This window comes from Lepisosteus platostomus, chromosome 8 (assembly GCF_059453375.1).
Source record: "Lepisosteus platostomus isolate fLepPlt1 chromosome 8, fLepPlt1.hap1, whole genome shotgun sequence".
In the NCBI taxonomy this organism is placed as follows: domain Eukaryota; kingdom Metazoa; phylum Chordata; class Actinopteri; order Semionotiformes; family Lepisosteidae; genus Lepisosteus; species Lepisosteus platostomus.
In genome coordinates, this window is record NC_142618.1 from 57,741,121 (window position 1) to 57,751,554 (window position 10,434).

Here is a 10,434-nt window from a genome sequence, read left to right on the forward strand (position 1 = left end):
CCATGTAAAAAAGGCTGGTGGAAATTGACGGTCATCAATAATATGTGTAATTTAGACAAATTTTCAGTCATCTGAAAAATGCTGTAAAATGGGTATTGAAATGAGCGAACATTTCAGGGCAGTGTCGGGTTAAGGTTACAAGAACCATTAAATTCTGACAGTCTTGGAATACAGTTCCCAGATAATGCAATTTACAACACTGTCGACCAAATGTCTCTGAAAAAAAAAGCTGCTGAAAGGAGATAATTACCACTCCTTCTAAACTTCCCAAAATCCAGCACAAAGAGTAAAAAAAAGTTTAACTAGTGTAGGAATGTTTACCCTAACCCTAACTGGGGTTTCAACAGAGACATCCAGCCATCTGTCTCTAAAGCCCTCATTGGATTGTAAAATGTTCCTCAAACCAAAAAGTATGAAAAAAAGCTTTTGGAAAATTGATTGTCATCAATAATGCGTGTCTTCTAGACAAATTTTCAATCAGCTGAATAATGCTGTAAAATGGGTATTGAAATGGGCAAGCATTTCAGGACAGTGTAAGGTTAAGTTTTCAAGAACCATTAAATGTTGACTCGTTATACACCGAGTTGCACATTAAGTGACAGAATTAGGAGAGTTTATCCAGTAGAACTGGTTTTCTTACAACTTTCACTGATTCAGTTTTGCAGTACAGTTCCCAGACACTGCAATTTACAACAGTGGTGGCCAAAAGTGCAGGTAAAAGCAAATAACTAGTCGTTCTAAAGTTCCCTTGGGACCCCAAATGCACCAGAGAGTGTAAAAATTGTCTCAAGAATTTTCTAAGTAGTGTGTGAATCTTAACCCTAACCCTAGCTGGGGTGTCAACTGACCATTTCCGCCATCTATATCTGAACCTCTCTGAGCATCAGATTTTGACGTTCCGTTCCCTAAACCAGAAAGTACATGTGGGAAGGAATCAAAACCATTGATGAAAGCTCTTGCAAATGTATTAGATTCCATAATACTTAGTTACAGATTTTGATCCGAGTCAGTTTTGGGATCAATTACCAAATTACCAATTACCGGTGCACTGCTCCGTCCAGGCCGCAGAGAGAATGCTAACCCTGCATGTAACTTGTTAAATAACGATCTCTGCTTGGTTACTGCAGCTTGCGGACCTCTGCCCTCCATGCTGCAGCAAGCTCTCTTGCCAGTGGTAGAACACAGCGTGTGTGCGCTTAGTGACTGGTGAGGTACAGTAGTACTGTGAATCCTTCCATGGTGTGTGCTGGTGGAGACCTCCAGTCTGGCTCCAACATGAGTGCAGACTATCGATCCCGTTCCTGCCCGACACTATTTAAATCGGTGCTCTCCAACCCTGGTCCCGGAGGAAGATTTCAGCTCATTTTAAGTTTTATGTTTAGGACATAGTAAAAGTAAAGTTTCAGCCCTTTAACGGTCAAATGGGTTTTGTATAGTTGTATTTCTATACAGTGCAGTCTGTAAGTACTTGGACAGTGATACAATTTTTGTTGATTTGGCTTTGTACTCTGGATTTGAAATGAAAGAATGACTATGAGGTTAAAGTGCTGCATGTCAGCTTTAATCTAAGTATATTTACACCTATATTGGGTGAACCATATAGGAATCACAGCCCTTTTTATACATACAGTAGTTCCCCATTTCAGGGGACCAAAAGTAATTGGACTATTGGCTGCTTGTTTCTGTGAAAGTTTTGTCACTGTCCAAATACTTACAGACTGCACTGAATAAACACTTCTATGTTGATCAATGTAGAATCAAACCCGTCAAAATTTCAGCTTCAGACCTGCCCGCATGCTGCCGTTTTTTCACTGGAACGTAACCAAAGGGACCACTGCAGAATGGAAAAGTGTATCGTCCATTGTGAGGAAATAGTGGGCATCCATGGTTGTGGTTAGTGATGAATAAAGGGAAAAGCACAAATATATATCGATGGCGCAGTTACAGACCCCAGAAAACAGTTGAATTGACAAGACGTGGAGCTCAACTGAACTGAAAACCAGCAAAGAGGGTTCCTCCCGGTCCAAGGCTGGGATCCGCCGATCTAGAGCGTCACTTTTTTCCGGTTAGGGTTCATGAAACACAGCGGCAGAGTACAGGATCGGAGACCACAGCACAAGACACAAGAAGGAAGGAAATGCAACAAAAACCCAACAAGTGTTTGACAGCCAGCGTGCCGCTGTCCAGTGGACATGGCTTGGCCCACTCTCCCCCGTTTGACCTCAGTGTCTCCCAGGGAGACGAGGGCGGGCCGCTGCACTGCCGGGACAGCCATGGGAAGTCCGCGGCGTGGCCACTTACGTCTTCTTTCGGATGGAACGCCATCAGGAAACCCACCGGTTTCCCACACACACACACGTTTGTTCGTTCCTCTCTTGGATCAGCGCCGTAAGTTGAACAGAGATCTTTCACCTCTGCCATGCAGGTCTCCATTCAGAAACTGCTTAACATCGGGTGGAAAAAAAGTACTTGAATGTAAAATCATTGAGATGGGTGCGTACTAGCAGATTTACAGTCCTTTACTGTTATCTAAATTCCTGCATCTCTTTTTCAGATAGAAACCAAATGGGTATAACACGCAGTTAGAATATCAGATTTATTACATAAGAGAGTCTAGAAGATTATTATTTTGTTTTACAGCAAATTGTGGCTTTTAGATAAAAGAAGAACAGCAGTTTTTTTTTATGTGCATGATATTTTGTCTCTTCCCTTTTCCAGTCCATGGCAAGCAACTAAAGATTTCTACAGCAAACCTCATAATGCTCACCTGAAGTCTGTTTCACAAAAGGAAATCAGTAAATGAGATATTCCTAATAACCAAATAAGTGTGTCATGTTTCTTCCTTTTAATTGTATCATTCTGTTGAATCCGTTTGGAAAACCTGTCCCAGACACGTGAACATGCCTAAAAAAACATCAAGTTTGTAACTTCATTACCTGTCTCCCTTGTCTGTTTATGTAGACTCCAAAATGTTATGAAGTACAATGAGAAGAATCTTGCAATACCAACTATTAAAAAACAAAACCAGAAGCACTATTAGCATAGAATATCAGCTATTTAAAACCCACAATCAGACAAAAGACTACCTTAATCTTGTAAGAATGTACATTTTTGTGAAGTGTTGTTTGTCCCTCAAAGTTTAATATCACTGAACCTTTGCCAGGACCGTGCTACAGTAGATTCTTTTGCCAGCTGCCTGGTTTCCCAGACACACAGATCTAATAATTGACCTTCCAATTTTAATCTGGTTAGTGAAGCCCTGTGATGCACTTATATGCATAGAGGCCCTTACTGCATATTTTCGAAAAACTCAGGACATCATGTGCAATTACTGAGCCCTGTGTGGAACTGTACCCACCGTACCCATGATCGCCAAGCCATGAAACTGAAGACTAAGCACCTCGGCTGTGTGCAGAAGACAGTATTGGAACATTAAAACACTAATTGTTCTTATTTATTACAACTTTTGAGGTTGAGCTACAGTTACAATTCTTAAGTAAACAATGTAGTGAACACTATGGTAGACGATTGTAATGCTTAAAAAGTGGTTACATAAAAAAAAGTCATAAATTGCTACTTAATCATTTTAATTTGCATCCTGCTGTTAAGCACATACCAGCTCAATAATTCCTTTGAGAACAGCGTGAATACTGATCGTCAGAGATACAAAGTTATTTAAGTATTAGAATATTTCCATCACTAATATTCTTTATAAGTAAGCTATTTAGGACTATATGCTTAAATTCTCCTCCCCTACAGAGCTTTGAGATGCTATTTGTACTAAGCAACAAAGAACATGAATATTGAATATTATGAATATGAACTAGAAAATTGGGCAACCTCACCTCAAGTACTTGAAGAAAATCCTCCAAAAAAAAAAAAAACTATTCTAAATAAGTTCAGACCAGAGCACTCCGTGATGAAATCTAAAACCTACTGATGGTCTTATGTCCTGAAGACAAACATTTACAGTTAAGTTGCAGGAAGTAAGAGAATTAAGGCTTGACTTTCTCTGATAAGTCAATCACGGAGAGGAAAACCTGCCAAAAAAGAGAATGCTGTTGGACTTGTTGTGCCTAATGAAGAAGAGGAAAGGGTGATCAGCCGTGAAGCGCTCCTCACGCAACATGCAGAACGCAACTATGCCCGCTGTCGCGGCTGCCGCCTCAGTGCCTTCTTCGTTCACCTCAATGAAGGACTTGTGGACCACTGCGGACAAGGACAGTCCAGGGCCGCCGTTCATCCCCGACAAGTCAGCTCCGCTGCTGTCAAACACATCCACCATGCCCAGACCCGCCAGGGCCGAGCTCAGCTCGTAGTCATCCTGCAGCTTGAACTTGGGAAGGTGGACCAATATATCAGTGCCCGTGTCCATGTTCTCCCTCTTCGTCCACTCCTGCATCTTCTCCAACGTCAACTCCTTCTCAAGCTTTAAAAGGGAGAGAGAGAGAGAAAGAGTTTGTAGCGGTTCTTGTTAATCACCGAATCACTCCCTGTCCCCGAAGTCCACCATGCCTGCTGGTTTTCTAATTCCACCCAGACGTGATCTGAATAGAGTTGTTCTCTTAATTGGTCTGTACCACCACAGCTTCCAGGTCTTCACTCACAGAAGACCAGAAGTCACAGGAGTCGCACAGAAAACCTGGTTGACCGTGGCTCTCCAGGACCAGGAGTGAATATAATTGTTTTAAATGACAACTAATAAGATGACCTTTTGCTCAACCTAGAGCCGAGACGAGAAACACGATGGAACACATCTCACACATTTTCTATATCCACTGTTCGGCGATAATGAACTGTGCACGAATTGTGTCTATACCATGTTGATCAATTACCAACAACCATCAAGAAATGGGTAAATCATTCCACGGCTAGATTTTTTGAGCATGTGGAAAAAAAATGGAGGTCCTTAATGAGAATTAGATTTGTGGTCGAATACCATCGCACATTTGTTTTTGGTTATGTGCTTCAATAATTTAACAGCAACAGACTGTCACTGTTGCAAGGACAAACGCAAAACACAGTACTGTTAACAGTAAGTACTTTTAGATCCTTTTGAGATGAAAAGCCACATAAAAATCCAAGGAATTATAACTAATGGTACTATTGCTGCTGCTGGCACTACTATTAGGACTGCCTCTACCATCATGTTACCTTCTCCAGCCCTGTGGAGCCGTCACTGATGTCTTCAGGCAGAAGGACGAACATGCTGAGCTCTTCACCAACGTAAGGGAGCTCCAGGATTTTCAGGTTAAGCTCCGGGACATAGTTGAAAGGGAACTTTTTCATCCGATACATCATCATCACTGGTTTGCTCTCATTCTTCAAGGAGAAAAAAAAAAACAGAAATGAATTAAAACACGTCAGACATGAAAAGCATATATTATTCTAAAATGATGCACGAAAGATCAATAGCTCCAAATAATATACCTTATTTAAAACACCTCATTACAGTATACTTTAATATTTACAGAGGACAGTCAAACAATGTGATGCCCTGACTCTGCCCTGCCTTACAACAACAGTGACTAACCACGAAACAAACCCCACACCAGTATTCTCCAGGTCAATATATTTGTTCTGTAGATCAAACACTTCAACACTATTCCTAGTATATTCATTAAAATTGTTAGTCAAAAAGGCATGGCTCATGACTTACTTTATTGATTTTAAAAGGCATTTCCTTTGTGTTTTTTTCTTCAAATTTGTGCATCCAAGATCCTTTGAAGTAGATGGCATTCACCAGAGCAAGTCTTGTCATGTTATTAACTGTTCCCGGCTTCAACAGGTCTTTGATTTTGCCTATGAACAAGAAACATTGCTTGTGTGAGAACAATGTGTATTTACGATCTTGAGTTTAACTTGAATTAAATGGAGTACAACATAATACATGCTTTATTTCTAATCAATATCAACAGTATTTATAGAATCAATAGTCTATTCCAGAAGTGGTCATGCACGCCCAGGCCATGAAATTCCCTCCATTGTGATTCAGAGTTTGCTTGGCAGGGCAAAGAGAAGCCAGGTGAACTTGGAACAAAGTATTCTGGACAGATGTGACAAAGATCTGAGATTTGAGAGAACTCAAAGTGGCCATAACTTGAACTTGAACTTTATTGCCATATGTAACCGGTACTGGTACAATGGAATTCTTACTTACAGAAAGTCTCTCGATTATAAAACAAGTGTAAAAAACAAAACAAAGTGCAAACAGTGCATCAAGACAATGTACAAACAAACAATAAACAATGTGCAAGTAAACATGCAGACAGTTTGAATGTAAACAATACAGACGTGTAAACAATGACTGGAGACGTACAATTAATAAATTACAATGAGGTAGATGGTGATGTGAGGTAACAAAGGATCTTAAATGATTATGAAAAGTATGGAGGTCTCAATCGATTACGTTTGGAAAGCATTTCATATTGGGTTAATAGGAAACAACTGCCATTTCATGCAAGTAGATCAGATTTACAACTCATAAATACAGTGTGTACTTGTGGCCTGAGTTATCTCTTTGTGTCCTGATCACTTGGCAAATTTAATTAAAAAATAAAAAATAAAAAAAAAGATGGACCCAGACTGTTCATTCAAACACTGAATGAATTGAAACTAGTTGAAACAGCAGACACCTTGCAATTACCATTTTTCCAATAATAAGGCTGTTTTCAGAAATACCTGGCAGCAAACATCCTGAAACAGTAATTCTGACAAAATTGTTTATAGTCAAAAAAAGGCTGGTTACTCATCCCAATATCTACTGTATAACAAACAGCACTGTTTGAGGAAACCGGGGCCCTGTCAGAGCACAGAAAATGTAAAAACAGATCAACTACCTGCACAAGGCCGGCAAAGTTTGCCTTTGGATTCTGCATGTACTGTAGATGTTACCTTCAGTCTGTTCCACCACCCACTGGTTGACCTGCTGCCGAGCCTCTTCTGAAGCGCCGACGAAGTCCACAGGCACCAGGTCAGCGTGGTAGAACTTCTTTGTGGATTCCAAGAACTCCTGCAGTGACGGCGAACAGCAAAAAAACGACACAGGGTCAAGGACCTGGACTAGCAACAGGAATCGCAATCCCTTCCTTCACTAGTTTCCAGCTGCTCTCTCTGCACAAGCAGCTCACATCGCAGCCATTCCTGAAGTTGGGGGGAAACGCCCTCACAGTCAGGAACAGGGGGAGACGGCTGTAAAAAAAAACAACAAACACATCTGATGGCGGCAGTAAGTTGTGAGACTCACTTGAAGAAAGTTAAAAGTCTTCTCGCCGTACAGCCGATTGGCGAGCTTCAGCAGGTAGGAAGCAGCAGGTTTGTTGATGTCGGAATTAAGTTCTGTGAAACTGGAATGAACATTTGTGGCCTGGCTGAAACACAGAGCCTAACAGAAAGAGACAAAATCAAAGTTAAAAAAAAATTACATAAGAATTCCCAGACTTAAGTTGTGTTCTTATGAGCTGTTTATACCGATTTTGTTTTGGTAAAGCCGGGATCTACACTGTATACTTGCAAGAGACAAAAATGCAACCCTATGACTTCAATAAAGAACAAAACGGCAGATAACACCAGTCCAAGATAACGCCATTCTTTACTGTATCTTGTCAAATCAGATTCACTCAATTTTGTCATAACAAATACAGTACAAGTCTACTGTATGAATGTAGAACTTGAAATTCTAATTACCATCCTTAAACAGGGTGTACATTTTAGAACTTTGTACCCCAAGCCATGATACACAGTGGGACAAGCGTCACTAAGAGAAGACTTGGAGTGAGCTCACCAGGGCATTTTGCATGTCCTGGCAATGCAGTGTCCACCCCATGACCTGCGAGGCACCTGCAGGCTTACGGTGCCTTCAGAGAGTGAAGCACCCAAACCTCCCACTTGGGTCGGTGCTGCCTGGGATGTGCTAAACGATTGAGTGTCTCAAAGACAGGGGGGGTACAAAAAGCCCACCTCCACATCTTCACTCTCCCGTGTGCAGATGTGGGGTCTGGAGCGGCCAGGCCAGATGCAAAATGCACATGTGGCAAGTCCAAATTGTGTAGGCAGTACAAAAAAGTTGGCATCGTTATCGTAATTACCCCAGTAGCATTAACCTGTTAACTGCATGATCACAGCTGACAACATGACAGCGGAGAATCAAATCAATTAAACAATTAACTTAATTTCTTTTCACACATCATGGTGCACTGTGAAAAGCAATTCGTTTTTTGTTGAAAAAGATGCAATTTCAACAAAAAACATTTTTTTAAGTATAGAAACTGATGGTCAATTATACATCTATGGTATCAAACGGCCTTTCAAACCACATCCCATCTACTGCAAATGTTCTTCTAACCTCAGGCAAATGCAAGAAATAATAAAAAAGTCATTTCTTTCCTTTCTCAAGCTACAGTTCAACAACGGCAAAAGAGTGAATTACCTAAAGTACATTATACCCCAAAGAGGATTTATGACATTTATCATGCGTCACATCTAAATCACCTAGTTACGATTGCCCATTGAACACTGAAAACAGTGCCTCTAAACCACACACGGGACAAGGTTCAGAGATAAAACCCCAGTGATACTGACAAAATGAATGAGGAGGAAAAGACAGTTTCGAAAGATGAAAAGCGTTTGCTTTCAGTGCGCCTGTGTGAAACAACATGATGTTCGTTCTAAAACCTTGTCAAGAGGCATACTTTTTATACATTTCTTTCTAAACGTAATACATTTAGTGAAATTAATTCAATCGTGGCATAATTTTTAAAGGCAAATCGTCACATATTTAAACAATGAACAAATTCTGCCAAGGTGCAATATCACTGCTGCATACTTAAGGTGTACTGGAGTAATCTGGGTGTGTTTGCTAAAGTCAACAAAAGTCTTGTTGAGCAACTATGAAGAATTAGATAAAAAGACAGGACAATCTAGAAAAGCAAACGTTTTTATTAAAGATGCACAGTGACTCAGAGGTACTAAACCCATCCCGAAAAGAAAAATGTTGGTGTGTTTGTGTATTTAAATGCATACTGTATTTCTAATCAAATAAAAAGGGGCGATAGTTCACAAAGGTTGATTTTGCCTCCTCTAAGAGCCTCTTAATTTATAATCGGTGATGAGCAGACCGTCAGGCACCTTCACTTTTAAATTTCAGAATTCAGCCTTCCATAAACCCCAAGGTACCTCAATAACCACGTTACGGTAAAACTGTGTAATATCTGTTTCCCCAAATTGCATCTCTACCACAACCAACTGACCTTTACACATGTACTGTATGTTCACCACATCAAGCCCTGGGTGTGAACTAAAGCCCACTGGTTCCTCACTCCAGGAAGAAAATTAATCAACCAAACCACACAGCTCGTGGTCTTTGTGGAGAAGGATAACCCCCCCATGATCTTACAAGCTACCTTTGCCATCTGAGTTGCAGTCTGGCCTTTGGCCCCCAGGTACACCATAGCCAGGGCTGCCGTGATGCTCAACGGCGAGATGAAGACATTACCGCTCGGGTTAACCTCGTTGAGTTTCCTGAAGAGATCCAAGCAGAACTGAGTGTTGGCAGAACTAAGACTGTCCATTGCCATTGCTGTGGAAACGGAGAAATGCTTCATTAGACACTAGGGACACATTCAAGAAAACAACGTAAAGCATTGGGTAAATTAAAAGTGTCAATACTTCAAATAAAAGGTGTCTCGATTATGAATCGTTGTTTTTCCAAGTTCAAGGGCGATTTAAGCTGCGTTACTTAAAACAAGGTGCTGCTTATGCTCATTGAGAGCACACTGGGGCAAATCACCACTATCCGTCCAACTAAAAGTTTGACAACGTCAATAGTTTGCTTTCGTGTCGTTTAAAAGAGTCCTTTATCCCTTTATGGCTGCATGTTATTCTGTATTATCTTTTTTGGAAGAAAAATACGCCATTATTTCCTTCACTTCCTGGTTACATTTGGTCTCAATTTTAAAATAAAAAAAACGGTTTGGATAAAAACAGCTGAGCTTTACCAACACAATAACGGCGGACGGTACGTTTAACACAGCAGAACAATCTACTGCTCTGCTTGAAACCACCGTGTGCGGCAAGAGGAGTTTTGAAAAGATCAGCAATTCAGCAGACAGTGAAAAATACACTTTTTTTTGCAGACGGACAATCGCCCTTCACCGACCTAAACGAGCTGCGTCTAATAACGTCATTTTCTCGTTTCAGTACCAAAACGGGAATGCTCCCTCGACATGCCTCAAAATACAATAACAAAACAAAATCTCTTACTTTACCGGGATACGAACTGATGTCCTGGGACGCCTGACTCTCACCAGTGCTACCAACACAGAAATGGGCGTGCTACACTACAGTCACACAAACTGCATCATATTCAGAGGCCAGGCTACATCCTTATTGGTCTCGCCGCTCATTCTCAAAATTATGTTTTCAGCACGACACTGG

The 10,434-nt window shown here is 40.8% G+C and overlaps 1 protein-coding gene across 2 annotated transcripts; it reads right to left on the bottom strand.

Annotated features, from left to right (window-relative positions):
* Nucleotides 1-3,570: 3,570 nt before the first annotated feature.
* serpinb1 (serpin peptidase inhibitor, clade B (ovalbumin), member 1) lies at nucleotides 3,571-10,417 on the bottom strand. Of its 2 annotated transcripts, none has more exons than XM_088644039.1 (7): nucleotides 10,261-10,417; nucleotides 9,402-9,577; nucleotides 7,247-7,384; nucleotides 6,895-7,012; nucleotides 5,660-5,802; nucleotides 5,155-5,322; nucleotides 3,571-4,429 (listed from the first exon to the last, which is right to left on the bottom strand). In XM_088644039.1, the coding sequence occupies exons 2-7, from the start codon at nucleotides 9,573-9,575 to the stop codon at nucleotides 4,025-4,027; spliced, it is 1,146 nt and encodes a 381-aa protein (XP_088500165.1). In that variant the 5' UTR covers nucleotides 9,576-9,577; nucleotides 10,261-10,417; the 3' UTR covers nucleotides 3,571-4,024. The 2 variants fall into 2 exon arrangements, with proteins under 2 accessions (XP_088500165.1, XP_088500166.1); XM_088644040.1 differs by having other exon boundaries at nucleotides 10,266-10,414.
* Between the last annotated feature and the right edge of the window lie 17 nt (nucleotides 10,418-10,434).